Raw genomic sequence first — 27994 nt, forward strand, 5'->3', positions numbered from 1 at the left:
CCGTTCAATTCATAACGTTCAACAACATTTATTACAATATAATTATTATATTTAACAATAACTTTTTTTATTTATAATTTCAAGAAATCATCTTAAAATATTTTTTGCGTGTTAAAAGTGTAGAAAACATCTTTTTTTGTATACATTTTTTTCTTTTGGTCATTTTGTGATTTTTTTGCTTGTTTTGTGAAAATTTTCAATTTTGAGTCCAGCCCAAGAAAAATGAACATTTAGTATTATACTTGTATTGTATTATTATATGTATGTGTGTGTGTGCTGTACAGCCGGTTCAGGCCACAATCGGCGCGAGTTGCCGCCAATGCTTGAGAGACTTATAGCAAGTGTTGAGTTTTCATGAATATATACCACCACACGGGTAATTTACAGAGTTTTTCATATTCTCCAACACGCGACAGTTGGGATCTTCAGATCTTCACACAGCTGTGCAAATCAAGTGCGTTTTGTCTTAATTTTTTTTCAAAAAATTGGTAATCAATAAACGACGTTTCATTGTGCTGAAATCGCAAGCTTCAAGCCCGCACGTCAGTCGCTGCTGCAGAAAACAATTAAGCCACTTCATACAACACATAACCTCAACTAATCGCTTTTCAAAAAACCCCATACATAAAAGCCTTGCATGCATTTGCCCTGTGTTCCAGCGTCAGCTGTTTTATGTCTCTCTCTCAAATTGTATGTGGACTTTGCCGCATCATTTTCCTTCAACTCTCTCGTACACTTTCCGGTTCTACGCTGTTATCTCAATAGCCTCACGTTTCTGTTGTCTCTCTGTATTTATTTTTGCAAGCAATATTCCATTTCATTTTCGCCAATTGTCAACGCACATGGAGGCTGGACCGGCTGTGGCTTTAATAGCCCTGAGAACAACCTCTTGAATGCCAAATGCTATTTGGCACTCTTCTTCACACTCAAACTGTGTTGTTTGCTCTTGACATCTGCCAGTGTGTGTACACCCTGCTCTTCGAATTTCTTCCACTGTGAGTAGTTGATCTGCATGTAGGTGACCAGTTGCGGCATGTCGATGAAACCTTAAAAGTAAAGTTTGATTTTAGTATTTCATTTTTTTTAATATGTAAGACACAATTTGAACATTTTTCGAAAATTAATAAGTTAACCTTGGTTTAAATCGTTTAGCGTCTAAGGCCGCTCCAGTTTTGGCCTAAATCTATTACCTGACCTCAAAACGAAGATAATTATTTTCACGATATAAGGGAGGGAATATGAAGTACCAACTCTGGTTTCGAAAACTCGGGTACCTTCTTCTACATATTCTAATTTTTCGAAAATTAATAACTTAACTTATTAAAATCGAAGTTTGAATTGTCCAGCGTCTAAAGCGAATATAGAAAACCAACTCAGGTTTCGAAAACTCGGGTATCTTTTTCGACATATTCGAGAATTTTTCGAAAATCAATAACTTAACCTTGGTTTGAATCGTCATGCCTCTAAAGTCGCTCTGGTTTAAGACTAATTCTTTTTCTTAACCTCAAAAGGAATACTTCTTTTCACTATACAAGGGAGCGAATATGGAAAAAGCTCAGGTTTCGAAAAATCGGGTTCCCTTACTAAGCAAACCAACAAACGGTCAAAGTATCTTCGACGTATCCGAAAATACTTCGAAAATTAATAACTTTACCTTTTAATAATGGTCTAAACTAATTATAATTTCATACTATATCAAGGATAATTCATTTCCCGATATAAGAGAGCGGGTATTTTCCATACCCAACTAAGAAACGATCTAACGTGTAAGGTCTGTTTAGTGAAAGATACCACGATATAGAATGCTCGAAAATCATAAGACTTTACCTATAAAATAGCGAAATTATGTATTTAGAAACTCTTTGGAGCGGAAGATAAAAATACTGCCTAAATCAGGACTTAAAGCTATCAGCACTTGGAGGAAGCAAAAATACCAGCTATCCGAAGAGACAGATAGTGAAGTCTCGAAGATTTTGGCAAGATTGATTTGGCGAAATTTTTCGAAATGTTTCTTAAGAATGTTCTGGTCTCGGAAGTAATATTTTCTGAATAATACTACAAAAGAAGCGCTCTAAGGACTCTGATTGGTCATTAGATCATAGATGTTACTTACTATCCCACGCATGCATCATGTCCTGTATAATGTACTCAATGAAACCGATTTGACTCTTAGGTATGCTGCACGTATTCCTATCGAACATTGGCATAACAATGGGTAAAGTCTTAGCCTTTTCCTCGTCAGTTTGTGTAAAGTACTCCTCAGCAATGCGTCGTGCCCATTCGATACAGTATGAAGGCTGGCGCGAAGGATTGCTCACATCAGCCACTTTGATCATCATGCGACGAATAAGAATCGAACTCTCCTCCTCCGACTGTACGATCTGTAAGAGAGCAAAACGTTTGAGCGTGAGAATGCCGCAATGAGAGGAGAGAAAAACTGCAAAACTAACATCCTTGGGTTCCTCATCCGAGCCGAAGATGCTGACAAACTTGGCCAAATGCTCGAAATGCCGCGTCATTTCTGTGGCTAAAATCATATCGATCACCACACTGCGTACCGATTTGTAACTCTCAGTATCTAAATTCTTGAAGATGTTGACTTTATCATCACCTAGTTTGGTACAGGGAGAGTGTTTTTAGTGAAGTTAGTTCATATACAACATAGGCATTTGTGGGCTGGCTACTTACTTAAAGTAAGTCTAAAGGTAATTGAAGCATGATGCGACTCCAAGACGCACAGATCATTGTAGAGCAGCGCCAGTGTATTGCGCGAGTTGCAGAGAAAGGCGGAGGAGCGTCCCGGATGGTCGACATCGTGTGCGGCGGCCGCAATCAGCGCAATGGCCTCATCCGTGCGGTCCATGCCCATATCCTTGGCTGCGAGCTGAGTTAGGAAACAACCCGTGGCCTGTTGTTGGAGAAAAAGAAAGATATTTGTATATCTTTATGAATAACGCTTGGTATAACAGTAATGTACCTGCATGACGTCAGCAGCATGTGTGCTATTGTGATATGAATTATTCGCATGATAATTCGCCTCAATCACGGCCAGCCAGCTCTTGCAGACATTCTCATCGATATTCAGCGTTGCGAAGACATTGAAACGTCGGAACATTTCCATGCCCAAATAGAGCAGCGGTCGCTTTTCGGTGATTTCTTCCAGTTTGAAAATATCAAATTCCCAACTTAGAGATTCTTCCAGTAATTCCATTATGTGTGGTGTGGCCTAAGGCGGATAAAAGAACAAGCACATTGAGTAGTGTCTAAATGGAGTTAAGTCAGCAGGTTTACCTTCATTTTGGCGGGCATGCAAGTGGATTGGCGACCACCCACGCGTATAATGGAGTCATTTGAGCTGCGGCGTGACGAATATAGACTTGGTCCCTAAACGAAGAGCACGAAAAAATAAAATGTGTTATAAATATCCAAAACTCTTCCACTTCGTAGAACTTACCGTTAATAATGCACCAATCAAATCGGTCGCTATGGGATCATCTGTGCGTATTTCCTTCATTTGTGGACTATAAAGTCCCTCACGCTTCAAGAACTCCATCACCTTATCAATTAGCCGTGCCTCGTCCGGCGAACAATTCTCCTGTACTTGGGAGAGTAAATTGATTATCTAAATAGCGAGCGTAGTTGTTTGATTGATTGATTGATTTGGTTGGTGGTTGGTTGGTTGATTGATTGATTGTTTGTTTGGTTGGTTCATTTGGTTGATTTGATTTGGTTGTGAGAGCATTTAACGAAAAAACGAAACCAAACGAAAACAAAACGAACGAACGAACGAGCGAGCGAGCGAGCAGCGAGAGAGCAAAACAGTTGTTCGGTTCATATGTATGAATATAATCATATATATATATTTTTTCAAACATAAAACCAAGAAAAACACATATAACGGTAAAAATGTAATAAAAAGAGAGAAAAAGAGAAAAAAACAAAGTTTTAGAGTGCTTTAGAAATTATTATTTGGCAAACACAGTTTTTCAAGTTAGTTCATTCTATTTGAATTATTCGCTACATGCACTGAGAAAAATTTAGATGTTATATAAAAGTGTGTGGGCGTGTGAGCCCAATTTAGGAAACCAATTTTTGATAAAAATTTAATATATATTTTTGAAGATTGTGTGTTTATTTTTCTCAGTGCATTCAAGTGTGTAATCTAAGGCTGTTTTATTTTTCAAAATACAGTTACTAATATAATAGCTAGGTTAGCTCTCAAGAAAATTTCCTCATCAGTGGCCCTAAATGAAATGCTGCACTGTCAGAAAATTTTTCTGCCAAATTATTTCCCTGGAGTGTTTTGGAAATTTTGATTTTTTTCGAAAATTTTTAATTGTTTCCGAAATTTGGAAATTTTTCCGAAAAATTTGAATTTTTTTCGAAAATTTTTAATTGTTTCCGAAATTTGGAACTTTTCCGAAAATTTTGAATTCATTCCGAAAATTTCGATTTTTTTTACGAAATTTTTCATTTTTTTCCGGAAATTTTGAAACCAATCTTTTGTTACTTTTCTTGAGAACTAAGAATATCGAATTCTTTTACTTGTGTTACAAGCTAAAAACCTGGAAAAATTGTATGAGTTTCGTGTGTTTAAGAAAATTTTTGTAGTAATGAGTCTAAAAATTTATTATTACTGGCATGCGTAGAGTTGCCAAATGTTTTGACTAAACTAGAGTTTACTAAAGCAGTGTCCGGTTTTTATGAAACATATGCTTAGAAACCGTCGAAAATCACTACCCTTAGGACCTCATATTATACACTTTTTTGGCCTATTAATTACGAAGAAATTTTTCTCAGTGTGTAAAAAAATTCTCCACATTTATGTTTCTAAATTCCAAAATATACTCCTTAACGTTTGTGCATTTAGTAGGAAAGGTAAAATGGTAGGAAAGTTTGGGAAGGACAAGGTGTTTCTACCTTAGTTACAGCTACATTTCGCCGCAGTGGAACTCTAAGCAACATTCTTGGACGAAAATGATTTTCACTTTTAAGTAAAGTTTAAAAAATTGCATAAAACTGTAAAGTGTAATTTTAGAGTTTTTTTCTCTTGAAAAGTTGTCAAATAATAGTTCAAAGTAAGGCAACTATAGTTTTTTAGTCACTGTATTATTTTTTGAATATACTAAAAGTTTGTGCACTTTTCGAAATATCGATCTGAAATTATGTACATGTCTTTTTCTTCCCAAGAAGCTATTAATATATCAGTATAGACGATATCGGACCGCTATAGCATATAGCTGTCATATAAACGGACCGTTCAAAATCGAGTTCTTGTATAGAAATCTCTTTTATTTTACGAGATATCTTCATGAAATTTGGCGCAGATTATTTTCTAAAGTAAGGCTATAATTTTTGAAAATATTGTTCAGATCAGACGACTATAGCATATAGCTAAGTATAATATTGCTTTATTTTTTGCTTAAATAAACTTAATTCAAGTTGGAGATTGTTTTCATGAAACAACGTGGCTGCAAGAAGAATCTGCGAGTTTAAGAATTGGATATACTTTTTCCGTCTTTGTGAAAAAATACTTTTCCAAATTAATTTTTTTTCAGTGTATTGCTATGCTTTTGCTTGAGGCGCATCCTTAATTTTTTGAAGCATAATTATGTGCGACTGTCTTGTCTGTTTGTGTGTGTGTGTATGTGTGATACATGCCTGTAGAGCAATATGCTCACTATAAGCTAAATAGTTAGTTAATTTTTAGTAATATTAATCACAGCTTTCTTCCGAGCAGCTGCAAGCACTCTTTGAGCCAAAATCCAATTAATTTGAAAATCAATCACAAAACGCTTAAAGTGCAAATTTCATTAAACATTTGCAAGACACAGAAGCATACACACGCACACATACACAGACACTAAACTGAAACGTTGGCGGGCGTTCGGATGGGTTTTCGTATGAGACAGCACAACAAAATCTACTACTGGGTTAGTTTTCTACGCTTAAATACTACAGTTAGCATTTCACTTGTGCACTGCTTTGTTATTGCATTTTTGCTACTTTTTGCTAAATGGTTTCTTTTGTTTTTGTTAGTAATAAATCCTACTTTTGTAATGGGCGCCTCCAATGGCAGTGATGTCAACTTGGCCAGACTGGTGCGCCGCAGGCCATCCGAGGCCACCGAGCGCACGTCGACGCTGCCGCGGCGTATAGAGTGCTGCGAGCCGCGCGGTGCCTCTCTGGCTTGTGGTAGTGTGGCGACGAAGTCACCATGTGATCCAGGTACATCGAGATTGAAGACATAATGTGTGGGCGTGCTGTGGAGTGCCGGAATTAGAAATTTAGTATTAAAGTTTTATGATAGTGAAATCTATTGATATTTTTTATCATAAGTAGTATAAAGAAAATATTTCCTTTTTTAACTGTCACTTACCGGCCTATGCATGCGACTGGTATGACGCGCACATGCATTGCTACATCTTCCTGCCCCTTGCGCCGCACCGTCAAGATCTCATCGAATTCCTTATTCTTGCGGCCGTGTATCATAATCGTCGAGACGTCCGAAATGAATATATCCGCCAACGGTTTGCTTATTATTTCATCCTAAATGAAGGGTAGAGAAATATTTTTGAATAAATAAATAATATTCGGGAGTGCGATGTTATCATTTTGCGCCCTAAGAACACCTTCTATTTTATTTACAAGGGTATATCTCCAGCAGATAAATATTTTCTTCGAAATACAATAATAACTCTTATAGATTAACCTTAATTTTCGTTAAAAAGTCATTTAGAGGCACTGAGATCAATATATTCGATATTTGGCCTGTTGAAAAGTTATGGCTCGAATTTAGAAATTTTTAGTCTTGAGATACCTTAAAGACAATTTGTGCAAATTTTAGTATACTTGATTTGTAAGTTAGGTGGTGGTATTCGTAAGACTGAGCTCAGGCTACTACCGGGGTCACAGCTTGCGGATTGTGGACGGCCTATGCTAAGTAGGTTAGCTGCGTATAGTAATACGCAGCCCTCGACGAAGAGTTACAAAAGCGGAGGACATGGCTCAAAACCCTTCATGCACCTAATGAACCGCCGGCGAAGAGATGAAAAGATGCCGCCTTTAAATAAGCGTCCACAATAAGCGTGCACCGAGTGAGAACGTAACCACGAGAGGCAGGCAACAAAGTGACGAAGGAACAATACAGCGAGAAACACCAAAAGTACAAGGACGTCGAGGAAAACCCTGGGCAAGCGGCCATCAGAATCGAGGCTGGTAAGATTCTGATTATGGAGTACTGGAAACCTGGAACGGATTAGTTTGAAAAAGGGCTGGTGAGGACAGTATTCTATCATCTCATTAGGTAAGAGTGAAATCTTGCCGAAATGGCTGGCAGGTTAATACTGTTCTCACCTACGTCTCCTTAAAACACTGACAGTTCTTCAAGTACGTTCAATGCACGTCGCCATAATTTGTTGGCGGTACAGGTTCAGTTGAGACGAGCTCCTGATTCGTGCTCGAACCTGGCTCTGAACCTATGCTTCCATAAGGACTTGTGTCAACCCTCACTTGGCATTCCTACATGCATAAATAACCACGATGTTCATAAAGTTCAATTGTTATAACGTGCGAAGATACCGACTTGAAAAGAAGACCCTTTAAAATAAAAATGAATACACAAACAAAATAAAGATGCCAAAACGAGGAATACGGAATCGTCTTTCGTAGAAGTAGTAGGATACTTAGATCCCCTACGCTCACCATCACTCTTAAACAACTCGACAAATCTGAAAGAAAAGATAGCTCAAGGGAAACTCCAGCCACGTAAGCACCACCAGCAACACAAAGAGAAGGAATAGCCTCCATTTGGCACCACAGAAGGCTAGGTCATATCATCCGAATGGATATAAATAAATGAATGAGACTATTCGTCGCAGTAACCAGCTGGGAAGCAAATGAAGAGGAAGACCTCTACTTCGTTGGTAAGACCTGGTGGAGAAAGACCTGGCAACACTTGGAAACTTGGTCTCCGTCAATAAAGAAGAAGACGTAATTGTTTATTTATTTATGGCAATTTTACTAGTTTTCAACATAACCGTTACATGGCGAGTGGTCGGGGTTGTTATCCGATTTCATCATTTTCACACTGCCGGAGGAGGTGCCAAAAGGATTTGTCCTACACAAATCTGGTTGCTTTAGTTTTAGAGGTTTGGAAGATATCTACATTAAATATGCTTGTATGAACCGATTCATTCTATCAAAGTCATCCGTTTTGTATCTAACTGCGGAGTTTAGTTATGCAATTTTAGAGATGTTCGATTAAGGTATTTTGTGGACTATTGGCACGACTCGCAATATCCACTCAAACTAGACTAAAATCCGATTCCTATACTGATTACTTTGACAGCCACAGTTTTGTTGATATTTAATCGATTGATTGCGGGTAGGTGACTCGGCTAAAAGGTGATCACAAAAGACTTTTATAAAAGTCTAATCTAGTCTAAAACTAACTTATAAGGGTTTTATAAGTATATATCAGAATCTGACACTTTTCTGCAAACCAAAGCAAATACTTACCAAACGCATGTTGAGCAAACGTTCAGCTGCCCGATTGGCATATTGAATGCGCAGGTGGTTGTCTGTGATAAGGATGACTTCCTTTAGCCGATGCAATGCTGTGTAGAGCGCCTGCAGAAATTAAAAATAATTTGAATAGTATTTTAACTAGACTTCTCTAAATTTAGGATAGCTGTAGTAGAGAATTAAATGTTCTACACTACACTTTAGTAAATTTAATTTTGATGTTCATGCTTCCTCTTCTTCTTCTTCTTACTCACTTGCTGCGTTGACATAACATTGTGTGGTCGCACAATTGAATGCAGGATTTGCTTTAGCTCAATGTTGCACATCGAAAGATTTGTGGTCTCGGGAACGCACTATACGTGCACAAAAACAACAACAACAACCACAATCACATCCGTATCCGCAACAGCATCAACATCGGAAGTCGCAGCGGCAACAGTTCGTAGGTGTGAGCATGTTATGTTGTGGGTGTGGCACATCGGTGTGTATCGATGAATTGAATTTTGTGGTTGAAGTTGCAGCGATGCGAGCGTCCAGCAGGTTGTGGATATTTTCAAACAACACAAAGCAGCGTGTGTGCCAGACGAATGTGTGAATGGAAAAAGAAAGAAAGTAGTTAATTAACATTTTGAAATGTTGCCAGCGCACACATACACAGCCATTGTTGCATAAACCGCAACACATGTCAAACGTGGTCAACAACAACAATGAACCAAAGCATATGCGTTTGTTTGCTGCGCTAGATTGTAGCATTGCAACTACAACAAAAGTGTTCTTTTGACTTGCGACTTACCCTATTAACGCCAGCGTCTAATAGTGCGATCAGTACATCATCCTTTTCAAAGAAACTGCAATGAGAGTGAGAGTGGGGAGAGCTTGGGTAAGAGAGCGCTTGATGAATTTTATACAGTTGTAAAATTACATAATATTATATATAGAATAATATAATAATTAAAAAAATAATTTTTCAAATTGAATTAAATTTTTTATTTCTTTTAATATTTTCTTTTTAAATAAAGAATTAAATTGTTTAAAAATTTATACTTTTATTTCATTTAGCTAATAAATTTTAGCGGTTATAGAAATATATAATTTTTTATGAAATGTGTAGTTTTTATATGGGTTTTCGATACAGCAAAGCAAATAATTATTAATTATATAATTATTTCTTTTTTTTCAATTGCAAAATTTTTATTTTTAACTAAAAATGTTGTTATAGTTAATTTTTTTCATTTTAATTTAAATTTTAAATTTTTCTAAATTAACTTAATTTTTTTAATTAATTAATTTTTTGTTTCAATTTAATAAGCCTGAAAAAAAATTTGTATAGTTTAAAGTTAAATTTTAACCAATTATTATTTTTTAATTACTTTATTTTTTTTAATTATTTTATTTTTTGTTTTGAATTTAGCAAGTCTTTATTTTTTTCTTGTTTTTCTATTTACGACTTTTTACTCTTCAATATAAAAATTATTTAGTGTTGATTTTTAAACTGAAATTAAAAATTTTGTTTAAATTAAATTCTTTAAAATTAATTTAAATTTTTTAAGTTATTTTTTTTATTAAATAATTTTTTTTTTCAATTTAATAAATTTGTATAAAATTTTTTACAGTTTGATCGTTTTTGTTTTATTTTTAATTAATCCAATTCTTTAAAATGTAAAATGTAAATAATATTTTTAATTAGGTTAATTTTTTTAATTAATTAATTTTTTTCAATTTAATTCAATTTTCAACCTGTATAAAAGTTTTTATAATTTGAGTTTTGAATTTTAATTAATTAAATTAAAAAAAAAAATTATTTTTTTAATTAAGTTAATTTTTTTAATAAATTAATGTAATTTTTTTCATTTTAATAAGTCTGTATAACATTTTTTGGGGTTTTCAATTTACTACTTTTTACTTTTAAATGACAAAATTATTTATTGTTGCTTTTTGAAACTGCATGTTTTATAAAAAATTATTATTAATTTTTTTTAATTTTTTGACTTAAGACTTTTTTTGTTGTGTTTTAAATAAAAACAGCAAATTTCAAATTAAATTTTTGTTTTGAAAAAAAAATGTAATAAGTTGAATTATTGAGTTTTTTATAGCAACTTGTCTGCATTTTTGAAAGTTTTTAAAATTTAATTAATTTTTTAATTTGTTTTTTTTTCGTTTTTGGATTAAAATTTTTTTATTAAATTTTAATTTTAGTTTTAATAAATTTAATATTTTTTTATTAACAAAAAGTATATATTCTTTTAAACTAAGATCTTTTCTAATTTAATGAATAGTTTTTTAAATTGTTTAAACTTTCGAATTAAGATTTTTTTTTGTAATATGTCAACTTCTCTGCATTTTTTAAAGTTCTTGAATTTAAATTTTCGTTACAACTCACAAAGCGCCGTAAAATTCAGTTGAAAACTTTGCGTAAATAATTTGCTTTAATCACCACTTTGCTTCGTTTTGCACTTACACTTACATAAATATATGCATACATACATGCTGCATACATACAAATGCAACAAACAACATTTTAAGTAAGAAAGTGTGTATTTTGTGGCAACTTGGCCGTTAAAGTTTTACGATTTTCCACTTTCCATTCAACAATCTATGTATATGGTGGATGGCATAAGATTTTAGAGATTACAGCGTGTACATTTCCTTTGCTCACATATACACTCATGTAAATACAAATATATGTATATGGTATATATATTGGTATTGGTGCTATAAATTGGCTTTTGGTTTTAAAAATAAAATAAATTTTGTGGTTAAATCATACATGGCACTCCACACACAATAATCACTCATACCATGACAAATACGTTTACTTGCATTAGGGTGTTTATTAAAGGTTTTAAGAACCTCCTTTTACTAAATAGTATAAATTTCGATTTTTTTTCAATTTCCATATAGCTAATTGATGTATTTCGGTGTCAAACACGGTTTAGTTGGAACTAATTTGAGGCTTGTACTGCCACCAAATGTTTATTGTTCGCTTTTAAAAACAATATCATGCCATACATATACAAATCCAGCCTTTTCTACTACCATTTATTAGGGTCACCCCTTAAAATCCTTTCACTGTGTGTAAAACCATCAGCTTATTTACTTCCATCATCATCTTAATTACAAATCGCCCCTTAAAATGAGTATTAACCAAAGTGACTGTCCCCTATCAACAAAACCGGATACACTTTCTATTGCAGCGTAATTGGTCGGACTGCAAGCACAGCTAGCTGGATGCCAAACAAAGGTTGTGTGTTCTCTTGTGTACTACGTTTCCGTTACAAGTTGTGTTGGAAATTAATTTCAATGCTTCGATGGACTCGCTTATTGTACCGAAAAAGCTTAAGAGTTCCACAGAGCACAATGAAGGAAGGTCAAAGCGGATGGGTGGAAACGAAATGAGTGTCGTTGCAGGCTAACAAGGAGCAGAAGTTTAAAATTGTCTTATCAGGATGTAGTTTTCTCGTTGCAAGAGATTTAATTAAAGGTGTCGCATTACAGTTGAGCAAAATGCTTTTTCAAAGTCGGGGAGAAGTAAGCTTACAGTAAAGTTAGGGTGAAATGAGTGGATTAAATATTTAAAATGTGCAAGGGAGTTCATATTGGGAAATGTTTTAGGGTCTATTAATATACTTGTATATAAATATATGCATATATGTATATACAATATATTCTCAGTCTTCGAAACATTTTTCAAAAGCAGTTTTTGGAATGGCCTTTAGCTTCTTCAGCGAATTTTGTTTTATCTTTACGATCGACTGAAAACGGATTCCACGGAGCGGCAAATTCCGCTGGGCGAACAAGAAAAAATCACACGGAGCCAAATCTGATAAATACGGTGGTTGACCGATGGTATTCATTGCGTCCATCGAGATACCTAAATATTGCTAAGAATTGGCCGAAAAAAGCTCTTAAAAATAAAAAATCACCGAAAATGTTTCAACAGTCTGGCAAAAACTGAAAAATGGAGGAGACAGCGCCTGCATATTTCCACTTTACCTTCGTCCATATACAAGTTAGCGTCCGATAAAATTTGTAGTCTTGTCCTACAAGCTTATTGTGCTTACTGGAAGCAGGTAGTTGAGTGCATCTGCTACATTCTACATTAAGCCAGAGGAAAATTGCTGTGACAAAAGAGACCAAAGGCCAACGGAGACCCAACTCGTTCGCAATCCGATATATCAGATGAGTCTGACAATAAAATAGCTTGATGCTATCGACAGTAAGGACAGCCCTCCTTAAGTAACTTTGAGCGGATAGTATTATCACTATTATCTGCCGTCGTAGTGAAGGCTCACCTCACCAAAAGCAGCTGCCCATCGGAGCAATGTATCTAATATTATCTTAGAGGTAGCGACGTCTGTCAGCGTTGCAGTGGTCTGGTGTTATTGTTATTAAAAAAATTGTAACGGGTGCCTAATCCCCGCTAGGATGGTAGGGATTAGCTAAGTTGTCGTCGACGTCATCCAACGGTAGGCAGTTTCAACGGAGTGGGGTTTGTGGGTCAAACGAAGAGGTGGTCAGTGTCATGCGGAGACTCATTGCACGCAGAACATATATCAGATATGTCGAGGTCTATTCTGGATAGACAAGAGTTTAACCTGATACAGTATCCTGAATGAAGCTGCGCAAGGTCACTCTCGTTTCTCGCGACAACTCGCGTGCTTCGTCTGCAGTGGGTGGAGGTTTGACTCCAAGTACGCCATTCGCTGGAAGGGAGTCGGTGAAGGTGTTGGTGGCGCTACTGTGAATGGCGATCAATGCTTGTCGCAAGTTAGTTGTGTACTTTTAATCTAATATAATGATCTGGTAGATTAGAAGTATGCCTGTGGGATAGCCTCCTACAGAAAACTTCCCTTCCAACCATTCCTTTCAATTTCCACCCAACCGGGAGAGAAAATTTTATAATTTCTTATCGTACATCAAAAATTTAAGTTTTGAGACAATTTTATTCAATAAAAAGCAAGACACAGAAATTGGAGTGTTTAATTTTTAACTTAAAAATATTTATTATTTAATGAAAATCTGAAAACCTATGTAAAGGTTATGTAATCAACTTGGTTATAAAGTGAGGCCTACATTAAGGCGCAAAGAAATGTGTATTATTTCAAAAATATATATTTATTTCAAATAATATGGTGAATTGGCGGCTGATGTTATCAAAGTGCTGTGCTTACTATAGAAACTGAGATGAATGAATAATAATCAAGGTTACGCTTTCCAATGGCTCCACTTACGAACGAGAATATTGTTGCGCAATGAAAAAAAGGTTCAAAAATTGCTGTTTTGGTTTCGCTTTTCTTTAAAGCTAAATCACGTTGAAAATCACCAATTCTTTTTACTATTTTTTGTTTTTTTTTTTAATGCTCACTGTCTTTCCGGTATAATTGCGCTTTTCAGTACTTCGAAATCCCTTCCATCAACAGCGAGTGCGATTAACTTGCGGTGTGCATCGATAAGTTGCCAACCACAATTAGCGCACGATCAATGAGTGCTCTCCAATTATTAGCTTCCACGCTTAATAAGTTATGCACTCTTCTAACGATGTGCAATAAAGAATTAATCTCCAACTCGCTTGTTTATCGCACTTTTTTTATTTCAACTTTTTTCTACAAAATCTGCACTCATCCCCGCCAGCTGGTACTATTGCCAGCGATTATCTTGCACTGCAGCAGCAAGGCAGTCCTTCAAAGAGCAGCTGAGCGCGTGTAAGTAAGCATAAACAAGAAGCGCTGCTGACGATAGGAAATCGCTTATTGCATTACTTTATTAATTAAGCCGGCGTTAGTACCTACGAGCATTAGCTGGCCATCTAGCACTCTTCAGGTATTTTTAATGTTTTTATTTCTCTATTTTTGTATTTGGCACCCGCGGCTTCAGCGACTAGTGTGAGTTGCTGCTCATTTCAGTGCAACTTGATTAAAAGTTTTAATGAAAACGTCTTAAAGTGATATGTCTTCGACTTCTTGAGCGTGGGTGTATGTGTATTTGTGTTGTTTCTAGCGTGCGTAGTTGTGTAAGGGCGCAGACATATGTGCATGTGGCTAGCACACGTTGCCAGGCAGTTATTTATCCAACTCACATAGAGTAAATCAAAACTTTTAATTTGTTAAGCCAAGTTGTGGAAATAATCTTATTTTTCTTTTACTTTCTTTGGCTTTGAGCTCATACAGGTGTTAGGTAAATATTAGAAATAAATAAAAGTTGAAAAGTACCTGTTGATTGAAGCACTGTTATGTTCTAAGAGATGATTGTGACAAATTGCGAAAATTTATTTTTGTATATTTATGAGTATTAGGGTAGTATATAAATATTGGGGAAAAATTTCAATTAAATTTTCATATTCAATTTACCACGAAGTTTGCAACATCCAGGGAAAAACGCCGGAGAGCGGAGTTAAGAAGAAGAAGATGGTTAAATTTTGTCGAAGAAAAATATTGTTTTACACTTCATAGGGAAATCTATTCTATGATCTTTGACACTTGAGTGACATATGTACTTCGTATCTGAAGTTAAAATTTAGTTTTCATATTTTTATTTGAAGCTTCAATTTAGTGGAAGCAATAAAAGAGGACATTTAAGGACCACCCTAATACTACAATTTATTTCTCATATTTTTTGTTTTAACCACAGCTCCGATTTTGTGGAAGAAATTAAAAAAGTTATAAATGTAGTTAACTTTTTAAGGATCACACTAATACTAAAAATTATTTTTAAAATTTTCATTTTAACCATAGCTCCGATTTAGCGGAAGAAATACAAAAAATATAGTTATATATTAAAGGACCACCCTAATACTAAAATTTATTTTTAATATTTTTATTTGAACCATGGCTCCGATTTAGTGGAAGTTATTGAAAAAAATATATACATTTAATTTTTAAGGATCACCCTAATACTAAATTTTATTTTACATATTTTTATTTTAGCATAGCTCCGATTGAGTGGAAGAAGTTAAAAAATATATATATTTAAGTTTTTAATGATCACCCTAACACCAAAATTTATTTTTCATATTTTTATTTTAACCATTGCTCCGATTTAGTGGGAGAAATTAAAAAAAACATATAGTTAACTTTTGAAGAACCACCCTAATAATGAAATGCAAACTCACTTTTGCATTGGTAAGGACCACCCTAATAATACAAGTAAACTGACTTATGTATTTGTAATGATATATGTATGTGTGTATAATATTTCCACGAACATGACTTATTTTAGGTCATTACAAACTAATGTTACATATTGTACAACCCTGTATTGATGTAACTTTCTTTTCTAAAAATTTTATGTAACGTAAAATTTTAAATAATTAGAACCACCTTAAAATATTTCAAAAACTGCTAATACCTAAACGTTAATATTTTGTAAACGAATGAAAAATTTCCAATTCATATAGTTGGCAACGCCGGCAAGTTACTCACCTCTTTTTAACCACAGCAATTATTGTCGTAAAATGATGGCCATTTGTGTGACGAATTGATCTAAAGAAATGGAAGAACAGATAAGTCAGCATTAATCAAGTGAAATAGAAAGGAAAACAAAATCGAAGTTCACTCAGCGCACAATGGCCGAAATGGCCGAGGCAAGAGACAAGTCAAGGTTGCTTCAGCTAAAGGCAGCATTTTGCGTGCGAGCGCAAGCAGCGCTGTTGGCGCGTCAACTATTAACCGTTGTGATCTTTTTTATATAATATAATACTCTAGGTATGCGTAAGCAACCTTGTCACTATTAGCCGGCCATCATTTATCACCCACCTGGCTATATATTCAGCATCCAAGTGCTTTGTCGAGCGTGCATCAATTATAATCAAATGATAGAACTCCTCATTGGTATTGGTGAGGGTGTCGAGGGCGCCCTCTTTGGTGCGCGCCACCGTCACATCGAGCTGCTGCCGGTGGCATGCCTCCGTTACCACTTCGCAGATGTTGTCCGACTTGTGGAAAACCAATAGAGCCTGGAGAAATTGTTAATATATTATTCATTAGCTTATAGTTTGTGGTAATAAGGCGACAAATAGTTTTAAGACATTTTGCATTTACTTTCGCACTAACCTTGAGTTGGGGATTCGGTGGTAATACGGTTGGAAATTTCACGTCCATGAGAGATCGCTGCAAAGATAGAATAGTAAAGAGAAAAAAATATTATTTTTTAGCGAAAAATGTTGATAAAAAAATATTTTCAATTATTTCGCTTGGCAAATTATGCTTTTTTATTAAGTAAGGGGATATTTGTAGCACAAACACACGCACATTGTTTGCATGGCTTTGGCGCGCGCTTTGTCAGCAAAATGCCACACAAATTGAATTTGGTAGCATGGCAGATCCATTTAGTGCTCAATGTTCGTAGCTTAAGTTACGCATTAAAATGCTTTTAGCATTGTGAGCAAAGTGAGACATTACGACTACATTATATGTGTGTGTGTGTGTGTGTGTGTGTTTATAGGAAAGGGATATACTTTCTGCTAGTCAGCGCATAAATTATTGTTTTTGTTGTCGTGCTGACATTTTATACGAAGATAAATTATAAGTTCAGCAAGCAGTCTTGCGCTGCTGGGGTATGGTCACTGAGTGGTGACTAAGTGATTTAAAATTGCTCAAAAGCATAGAGTGCATTAAAATATTGTTTCTTAGTACTTGGAGGGGTTTTAGGAATTATAAATCCTTTTCTGGATTGTGATTTTTTATGTAACACAAGGAAAGTTAATAAAAAAGTTTTAAAAGAAGATTTTAGTAAATTTAAAAAAATCGAAACATGAGCAAGTGAATCTTTTTAGCCCCTATAGTAGTATTAATTTTATATTTTTGTCAAAAATTTATTTTTGAAATTTTAAATTTTTTCAAAAATCGAAATATGAAAAAATTGTTAAGAAATTGATAGTAAAAATATCAATTTTCCTTTTCATTAGTATCTGGACTAGAATATTATATATATTTCATTCTTTAATGGAAAGATATTGAAGATAGGCCTATATATAGATACACATGTTCAAAAATATGAAAACAGCGAAAATTTTAAATTAAAAAAAAATAAAAAATTAATAAAAAGCGAGCAATGAAAATCAAAATAATATATATAAAATATATTTTCGCGTATTTTATTTCAATATTTCACTTATAAAATCAATCAATTATTGTCGGAAAAATATACTTATTTATTAAAAGAAATTCGCTGTAGGATTTTTTTTAGATTAACAGTTTACAAAAATTGTAAATCTGATTTTTTTTTGGCAAATATTTTCAGTCATAAAAATGTTTTTTTTGAAATTGTTACTTAAAAACAAATTTTTTCAAGCTTATTGAAGCAAGTAAAGTTTCTTATTTTAAAAGCTAAAAAGGGTTCTCCACTGCTACGGTGATGCCGGCCTTTTTTGTTCATTAAACCTAAAAAAAGTTTCTAAAAAGAACAGATATTGTCCGTACAATGAACTCTAGTAAATAAAAAAAAAATTGAATATGTTATTTTTAATGTTGTAAACTATAAACTATTGAAATACCAAAAATGTAAAAAGTTTCACATCCGGTATCTCCCTTAAAAAATTTTGAAATGTTACATTTTCATTATTCGAAATATTTTAAGAAAATTTCCTCCAAAAAAACCTTCTTCTGCTAATTTCTTGTTGCTTTGGCGAAAACTCTCATTCAGTCCCTTAAATCTATTTAAACTTGCGTTAAAAGCAACGACTCTAAATGAAATGAGTAACTTGCGCTTCGTGACGTGAAAGTTATAAAAAGTCGATTATAGCATATTTTCGCTTATTTTTAGGCATCGCAAAGCGTTGAGGCTTTTTAGCATAACAGTTCTCACATATTTAGGTTCGGAAGCTGTAGTTCAATGTTTTTAGTGTTAGAATTTTTTGTCGGTAGCTCTTTCTTAAAGAGTGTCAAATTTACAGAAATGAGCTAAAAAAATATTAAATGATTATAAATTGCTTTTTTGGGGTTCACAACTAAATATATTTCTGTTCGCTTGAGTTTATACATTCGTGGTCACGCAAACCTTACCACTATCCATTCTTAAATTTTTTTTCGGACTTTTTCGTTCGTTCGGGATTTTCTTTAATTTCGTTTTTTTATGTTTTTAGTAAGTATAAGTAAATAAATTATATTATAATCATAGTTTTTAATTTATTACGTTTAATGAATAAAACACAAATTAGCTTCTCTGTGCTTATACAAAAGCGGCCGATTTTAATGTTTTTAAAGTGATACACTTGCTAAACTCCGTGTTTCAATTAAAAAAAAATAAAATAAAATATTTTTTATAATAATTTAAAAAAATAAAAAATATAATTTTTTCATCGCATGTCAGGCTCTTACATTTCGAGCTCATTTTGCAGAGCTCATGAGCTGAATATGTTTTGTTTTTAATTTTTAATATTTTTGATTAATAACATGTCATTAACTTATTTCTAAACAAAAAATTTCTATACCGCAAAAAGTACCGCTATAAAATGTAGTCAAATATGCTTGAAAATTTTGAGTGGTAAGGTTTGCGTGGCCACGCAATTCATTCATATCAGTAGTACATTAGCTCACGTAATTTGTGACACCTGCTCGGAAGTCGTTTCGACACTGAATTCATTTCGTTCATTTTTCTTGTTATTAAATATTATATGTTTATTTAGGATGCGGGTGCGTATGAGTAACTGAAACTAGAGTATGAGTGATGTCACGGCGTATGAGCAACCTATGTAAGAATTGTGTGGGAAAGCGGTTCAATGGGGATATATTTAATATATAAGAAGCTATTCTAGAAGTTATAACTTTTTACTCTACACTCTGCTCCACTACTCAATACTCTAGCAGTAATTGCTTTCTTTAGAGTTGCCGGTTCGACCAAGTTGTGCTTAGCATAAAATTAAAAAACTTCAAAATATTTGATAAGAAAGTTAATCAGCAAAATATTGAATAAGAAAGTGAGAATTACTAAGTTGATTAAATATTTTAAATATTTTCCTTTGTGATTTCAAAATTTTTAAGGCACCTCAAAGCACCCACAGAGATGAAAACAGCGTCCAATACCAACAAAATACTAAATAATTTTAATATTTCGGAATTTTTTTAATGTGAATTACACTTTAAATATACAGTGTAGTGATATTTTCTGCATTACTATTTTTTATAGATTTTATTCTGAAAGTGTAAATATTGTCAAAATATTAAAACAGTTATATTTTTGTAATCCTTACACTTGCAGAATAAAATCTGCCACTAAATTCACTTTAAGAATTTATTACTTTTATTCCGAAAAAAATCTGCCTATAAATTCACTTAAAGATTATATATTTATTATATTTGCTTGTGTGATAATAAAACAGCTTAAAGTTATATTAATCTCTTACACTGCTTTCATATCTCTGCACATGAAAAATGTACAGAGACGCTCTTGAGAAAATCCCAACAAAAGCAGCCAATTGCAATTCAACCGAAAAAGTGAAATTTTAAGGCTTCAATTTCGGTGAGTTTAGTGCGCATTTCCAATTTCGTGTTAATACTTTTACGACTTCATTCGGGAGCATTAAAGTAAATACGTATGTACAGATGAAATATATATAATATCACATATATACATATACATATGAATATATATATATATATGTAGACAGGGCGGTGAGTGTAAGTCAATAAGCTTATGTTATGGGTATTAAGGCAGGTTAAATTGAATTTGGGGCAATATAAGCTGATGAAGATTATGATACTAAAATTTAAAACTGAGAAGACAAACTAAGAGCTTTCTTTGACTTGATGTTAACAAATTTAAATCAGCCACATTTGTTAGGACTCCTTACAAAGCTTTGAATATTTCTGAAAAAACAAGGAATATTAAAAAAAATTGTGCTACTTCGGAAAAAGCCCAAAATATCTAGAATTTCTGCAAAGTAATATTGACTTTAATGTCAAAAAAAAGAACAAAAATTAACTGTTAGAAAAATGAAAATGTGTAAATTTGAGATATTTTTGTGAACTTCTCTTATATCCGATATTTTCATCAAACTAATTTTTTATTATAAAAGCAAAATGTGCCAGCCTAATGTGAGGTAAGTCAAAACCTCAAATCCCATTACAACAAATTATTACGCGCCCAATAGTATGCAATATTGCAATAAGCTTTACGCTTTACGTTTGTGCGCTTATAACATCCCAGTGAACAATTTTGGAGACCATGCGAAGTTTCAAGTTGGTATTCTCTAAGGATACTGAATGCAGAACAAATCAAGAAGGGAGAGGGAACGATGTGATTATCAGCATTTAGATACAAAAATTAATAACAAATACATACGATTAGTAACTCAAACCATTTTGCCGAAAAATAACATTGCGCTCAAGTTGAAACCCAATCTATTTCCGCATATAATACCCTACGTCAGACTTAAATATTTAAAAATAACATGCGTTTTCAAAAAACAAAAAAAAGAAACTTGAAAAACTAACCAAGCCTAATGTTTGCTGGGTTGTCTTTATTGTATAAATCTGCCTCCATATTTTAAACAATAAAATTTCACCTTTTGAATGTTTCGCCTTCCAAAGGCTTCGCATTATGCTCACCCTTTATCACAATACAACACTGGTGCGCTGTTTTCTTTTGTGACCCCATTTACTTTTGACTTAAACGCGTCGAATTTCAAGGAAATGGTATGATTAAAGGATTTCATTATTTCAGTTTATTTGCGCTTTTCGTTACAATTCGAGGCTTTTGTATTGTCAAACAAAAGGACTACAACAGAAAGGTGTAGCAGAACATTTTCATTTGAATGCCTGCAAAGCGCGTAGAATGACAAGGTAAGAAGACGTCAAACAAAGCCGCTTTTAAGAATAAGATGCCCATGATCTATAGGAAAATGCGAAAATATTAAATTCTTACAATTAAAGTATTGACTTGGTTTTGTAGTTCATTATAAAAGCAGTTTAAAACGTTAATTTTAACCGCAGCAAAGCTATAGTATCCTCCACAGTTACATTGCTTGTGGTAGCTATATGCTATAGTGGTCCGATGTGAACAATTTATTTGAAGATTGTGGCGCTGCTTTGGATAATAATCCATGATAAGTTTTGTGAAAGTATGGTGTCATATAAAAAAGTTTTCCATGTGAGGACCTGATTTGTATCGATCAGTTTGTATGACAGCTAAATGCTATAGTCGTCTGATCTGAAAAAATATTTTCAGAGATTGTGGCGCTAATGTAGAAAATAATCTGCGCCAAATTTTGTGGAGATACCTCGTCATATAAAAAGACTTTCTATACAGAAACTTGATTTTGATCAGCCAGTTTATATGGCAGCTATATTTTATAGAAGTTCGATAGCGATGGTTCTGACCAATAAGCAGCTACTTGAGGAAAAAATTATGTCTGCAAAATTTCAAAACGATATCTCAAAAACTGAATAAGTAATTTGCCTATATACGGATAGACCGACACCAGCTGGTCACGCTGATCATTAATACGTAGGTTGCCTTTTATATTTCCATATTTGGCAATGTTGCAATCTGGAAACTCACTATTGTATCGTAAAGTTTGACAATTTTGTTGTTATACATACTCAGAAGGTTTTGACACAAGAGCGCTATTAGTGTTGTTTACAGTAACTTAAAATATTCTACTGGACCAAAAAAATGGAAAATTTTCGCACGATTATTCTTTACAACTTTCAACGTGGATTAAGATTGCATAGATAAACTGAATACAATTTTTAACGATAAGCTTCATCAAGGACCAGTGTGTATCGCTGGTATGGTGAATTCAATCGGGGTCGTAGATTACTTCAAGACGAATTTCGTGAAGATCGTCCAAAATCAATTTTTGTTTCGTTCCGGAAACTATTGAGGCTGTACGCAACCAGACATTGCAAGACCGTCATGTGACCTATCGCGAGATTGACATAACTATGGGCATTAACGGGACTAGCATATGACGTTATGACAGATGATGTTTCGTAAATTTATGCTCCAAAGTAAACAGCAGTCGATTGTATGTGCGTTTCAGGAAGAGCCAAACCCAACAAAAGTTGTTCAAGCACGAAGCACTTACAAGCAAATGGTTGCTTGCTTTCTTCGGAAAAGCTGGGCATGTTGCAACCATACCACTGGAACAAAGCAGTACTGTAAGTTCTCAGTGGTATACCACCATTTGTTCGACGGTTGTCTTTTAACAAGTCAAGAAAACCAAACGCCGAAGACGGATCACTCTTCACCATGACATCTACTGAAACAACTGTAATTTTGAGCACTAAAAACATCGGCTTGATGACTCATCCTCCATATAGACCTGACTTGGCACCGAATGACTTCTTTTTATTCCCGTGGGTAAAAAATCAACTAAGAGTTCAATGTTTTTCGACACCTGAAAAGGCAGTTGATGCGTTCAAAAGGCAAGCTTTGGAGGAACCTCAATCAGATTGACAAAAGCGCCTCGACATTTGGTTCAAACTCATGCAAAAGTGCACAGATCTTAATGGTGAATATTTTAAAAACTGTAAAGCAATTTTCGCTGATTAAAATTTGTTTTTGTTCGCGACTCCCGAAATATAAAAGGCAACCAACATATATGCATTTTTAGGCTCTCAGTCGGTTCTTACCGAGTGTTACATAGTTTATGCGGTTAAAATATAATTTGAGACCCATGAGAGTTACAATAACTTTAGTATATCGCTTAAGTCCATAGCAAATTCATTTTCTACACTCAAATTCCTATAATTTCACAATCGCAAATTCCCTCACAAATTAAATGCCAGTAATGACAACTGCAAACAATGTCATTTGACATAAGTGCTAAAAAAACAGTTATACGCTCATATATATGGCATGAGCAGTAAATTGACGCCATACTTTTGTTTCGAGGGCGTGATTTCCCAGCGTCAAGTCAGCGCCTATAAATAGAACGCGGCGCATTTGAATATAACTTTGCGTACGTTTTTCGTTAACAAGCCGAAATTCATTTCACTTAAAAGTGTGCGGATTATAAGTGGCTGAACAAAAGCATAAAAAGTGCTTTAAATTTTAATATTTGCAAATTCAAGTATACGAAATTCCGGTAATTACTTGTGTGTTTACCCATGGCTTGTATGCTACAGTGGCGAGTGCGGCGGCAGCGTACGATTTCTGTTTACGCAATTACGAATATTTGTTTACATTTATTGAGCGCTTATTTCGCAATGTTTTACTTTTTATACAGAAATTATTGAATGTACACGCTTGAGGGCCCTTTTTGGCATGCGGTGAATTTTGATTTCTATTTCTAAGCGAATGCTTTCTTTGAAAACATTTGTTTGCGAAACTTTTTAAGTGCTAATTTAATAATTTTTAGTTGGAATTGCATGTGAAGCCATTAGGCGAAATTTATTGTTGCACAAGTCGATAGAATTGTTTGATTTGCTAAGAGATTTGGGGGTTTGGGAATTATAAATTAGAGCGGAATTGCGATTAACTTTTTCTTCTAAAAAATGCTATATTATATGTGTATATGAATAATATTTAAACTCCAATTCATGTGAACCTCATACTAAAGACAGGATATTTTTTTAACAAATATATATAAAGCCTTTCCAAAGCTTGCTGGGATAAATCCAATTATACTAGGAAGTGCTTACATGTAGATTTCAATATGGCCTTAGCAAAACCCTAAGGGTTATTAGTCTTTGGTCAGATTAACAATCGGAGGTATACATACAGAGTAATAGGTTGTCAAAAAAGTCTTGCGGTATTTTCGCTAGTTGGCGCTGAAAGCGCGTAGTTCTAGTTTTATTCGTCGCATCGCTAACACGTGTTTGATTTTGTCGTTTCTTTTAAGTCGTTCGTGAGTTATAGCGTCGCAAACATGGAGCAAAATAAAGAGAAAATACGGCATATTTTACAAGTACTACGATAAATGCAAAAATGCATCTCAAGCCGCCAATAAAATTTGTACAGTTTATGGACCCGATACAGTTTCCATTTCCACCGGACAACGATGGTTTCAACGATTTCGTTCTGGTGTAGAGGTGGTCGAAGATGCGCCACGCTCCGGAAGGCCTGTCGTTGAAAATTGCGATAAAATCGCTGATTTGGTCGAAAGAGACCGGCATAGTAGCAGCCGTAGCATCGGTCAAGAGCTGGGCATGAGACATCAAAAATTCATTTCAATTTCAATAAAAAAAAATTCAATAAAAATACCGCAAGACTTTTTTGACAACCCATTACAATATTCGTCTTTAAGTTATCTAGCTAAGACACACACCACAAATCACCTTCTTGAAGTTATATAGCTAAGACACACACCCAAATCACCGTTTTGAAGTTATCTAGCTAAGACACACAATCACCGAATAAACTTAGCTAAGTGATAGATGATTTCTTCCACTATGAAATTTATTATGCTGAGGTGTTTTGTTTTTATTCCCACCAGGTATTTGAGCCTTGATCTTGAAAAGTCGAGAAAATCAAGAATGTTGAAATGTTTTATTTCGTCTTCTACCAAACAGCTTGTACAAGTGGGATCCAGTAGGGTAGTGGAAGACTAACTTTAATGGGGGCGAAAAGCTCACTAGAAAACTTGCGATCCACTTTGGGTCAATAGAGTCTTGTGACAGCGGAAGAACTAATTATAGCAAAGCGCTGGACAGCTTCCTACTTCAGCAATGCAGTTTTCTAAGCCGATAAAGCGCCTGAGTGAGTAAGCTTCGAGATATTTGAGTCTTGATGTTGAAAATACGAGAAAATCAAGAAGGTGGTGTTGAGATGTTTTGCCTCGTCTTCTACCAAACAGCTTCTACATGTAGGAACCAGTAAGGTAGTGAAAGGCTAACTTTACTGAGGTCTTGAATCAATAGGATCTTGCGACAGCAAAAGAACTAATAATAGCAGACCGATGGACAGCCTGCTATGAATTCCAAGAATCCCGAAGTGGAAGGCCCGAAGAAAATGGAACTCCGATTGATAGCATTAGAGATATCATTAGAGTACGTGACTGTACATCTGATCTACAGTTCCTTCTCTATACTTCAAAAGATAGTAATATACTATACATATATGTATGTATATCGAGTTTATCTTCGAAGGGAAAATTTTTAAGAAATAAATATTTGAGCAATTCACAACCTGTCGTAAAGCATCGTAAAATCGTAAAAATATAAAAAACAAGTGTAAAAATTTATAATGTTACGATTTTACGATGCTTTGCGACAGGTTGTGAATTGAACAATTGTCTCGCTAGCAAAGTAACCATAATTAAATATAAAAAGAATTTTCACATAAAGTCCAAACTAAAAATTTCGGAAAAATACAAATTATATAACCCACATTCCCACCATTCCTACCTCTCCACTGCCTTCGTCGCGATTATCGCTCTGCTGCGATCGTACCAACAACTTCAATTTCGGACACTCCGGCTGGCGGCGCTCGTACAGGCATGTGGAAATGGTCACCTTCTCACCGTCGGGATAGTCGACGAATTTACGACGCAAAACCACCTCCACATGCTCATCATCCGAGTCGCAAGTGGACTCACCTATACCGCCAACCTCACCTTGCATTTGCTGCATTGCGCCGACAGATGACGCCTGCAACACGATGCGGTTTTCCATGGCCAAACGCAACGGATTCAAGGCATTGCGCGAACCGGAGGAACGACGCAACGAATTGTGTTGCTGTTGTTGTTGGGCGGAGTGAGCATGATGATTTTGATGATGTGGATGATGCACTTGCTTATCCTTATCTGGTTGTTGCGGTTGTTCGAAGCGACGCATCAAGTCAATCTTCTCCTCAACAGTCATATTGTTGATACGCAAAGTATTCGCATCCAAATTGCGTATCATGTCAGCGATATCGGAGGCGAGCGGACGCGCCGTGGTCAGCGATTTGCGACCAGAAGAGAAAGTGAGATTGTTTGGCAGTGGAGTCATAACGTCAGCACTCTCTGCCGCCATATTGGCCTCATATTCGATCTCCTCTGGCGTTTTGGGTGTTTCGTTGCGATACTTCGTTAAGTCGATGCGCGCTTCGGTTGAGTGTACGCGTGAGTGGCGTTCGCTTGTTTTGCGATTAAGCGCTTGCTCGAAATTGAAGGCTTCCGTTTCGGGGAATGGCGTGCCAATTAAATTTGGCTTTTCATCCTCAACAAAGGACTTGTACTCGGAAATGTAGCTGCGTTCATCGTGTGCCTTGGTTGTTTTGTTACTCGCAACGCCTGCAGCACCCTTGGCGTCTACTCTTGACTCTCTGTGTCCACGCTTCCGTTAGGGCGATAACGATGTGTGTCATCATGCGCGGCAGCAGCTTTATCGCCCTTAGCGTTGGCAGAGGTGTGAGTATTGCGTTTATTACCCGCACTTTTATCATCCGGTTTGTCCAGCAGTGGCGCTTTTACAGCCGTTGTGTTGCCCGAAGTTCTGATGTTTTTCACCAATGCTTTTAACTCATCCTCATCGAACCCCAACTGCTGCTGCTCCATCACCGCCAGCGGCGCTTTCTCCTCCGGCGCGCTATATCTTTCCCGGCTCTTCATATCGCCATGCTTCTCTTGTTTATTTTCTTTTTTGCTTTCCATCTCAGTTTCGCTGCCATCATACTGGTCCTTTTTCTTTTTCTTTCCACTGCCCAAAAACAGCCTAAAAATTCCACTGTTTCGTCCACTGCTCCGCGTACTGCTGCGTTCACTGTTTCTATTATCGCCCATACCTCCGTACTCGTGACTGCTTCTGTAGACCGCAATATCACCCATGTCGCTGGTGCTCAACAGCGCCGCGTTGCCGACGCACGTGTTCTTGTCCGGCTGGCTTTGCTCCCCCAGACTTGGCGACGTTGCGCTGCGCATGAAATACTTGGACTTATCTTTATTCTTCTTCTTCTCCACCACATTCGCGCGCTCCCCAGCCGCCACCGCACGTCCAGCGTACACTTCGCTGACGTTACCATCGATGCGCGTTGCTTTCGCAATCGCATTTGTGGATTTTGTCGTGGTGTTGGCGCTGTCAGTGGCCTTATCGACACTATCAGCGCTCTTATCATTGCACTCCTTAAGCTTATCACTCGCTAGATTATTGGTGCGCTTGGCTGTGACGGCCGCTGTTCGTGCGCTAGTTTTGTCGTTGTTGGCGGCGCTCGCCTCCCACACTTTGCCGCGCCTGGCGCTTTCATCGTCCTCATATGCGTTGCTGTGACGCACATACCCCTCCACTGCCGGCGCGTCGTTGTAGTGTTCAACCTCTGGTGTTGCATACGCGGGTTTGTGGCGAAAGACATTCGAGATTTTCACAAAACACTTTCGCATTTTCATATGGAAATCCTAAACTGTGCTGGATTTAAGAAATTTTTTGCTTGTTGTCACTTAACTTTTGCACTAGGAATAAATTTTGTGTGAAGTTTATAGGAAAGCACACTTTGAAGTTTCGATTTTTAGTTTATTCAAGTTAGTCACATATTAGTATTTATTGGTTATTTTGATTTATGAATAAGATTTGCTGCTTTTTCAGAAAATTGGTCTATGACAATTTTTATTTTT

At 35.4% G+C, this 27994-nt stretch overlaps 1 protein-coding gene across 1 annotated transcript; it reads right to left on the reverse strand.

The window, feature by feature from the left end:
- Positions 1-8: 8 nt before the first annotated feature.
- LOC126756373 (high affinity cAMP-specific and IBMX-insensitive 3',5'-cyclic phosphodiesterase 8) lies at positions 9-27953 on the reverse strand. The gene is given in 17 exon segments (XM_050469403.1): positions 9-1046; positions 2114-2381; positions 2451-2611; positions 2689-2908; positions 2978-3226; positions 3292-3384; positions 3455-3622; positions 6053-6263; positions 6380-6549; positions 8521-8631; positions 8781-8879; positions 9320-9374; positions 15945-16004; positions 16278-16477; positions 16575-16631; positions 25812-26713; positions 26716-27953. Coding segments are annotated over 17 exon segments (4221 nt in total). The 5' UTR covers positions 27770-27953; the 3' UTR covers positions 9-903.
- Between the last annotated feature and the right edge of the window lie 41 nt (positions 27954-27994).

The sequence above is a fragment of the Bactrocera neohumeralis genome, chromosome 4 (assembly GCF_024586455.1).
Source record: "Bactrocera neohumeralis isolate Rockhampton chromosome 4, APGP_CSIRO_Bneo_wtdbg2-racon-allhic-juicebox.fasta_v2, whole genome shotgun sequence".
Classification (NCBI taxonomy): Eukaryota; Metazoa; Arthropoda; class Insecta; order Diptera; family Tephritidae; genus Bactrocera; species Bactrocera neohumeralis.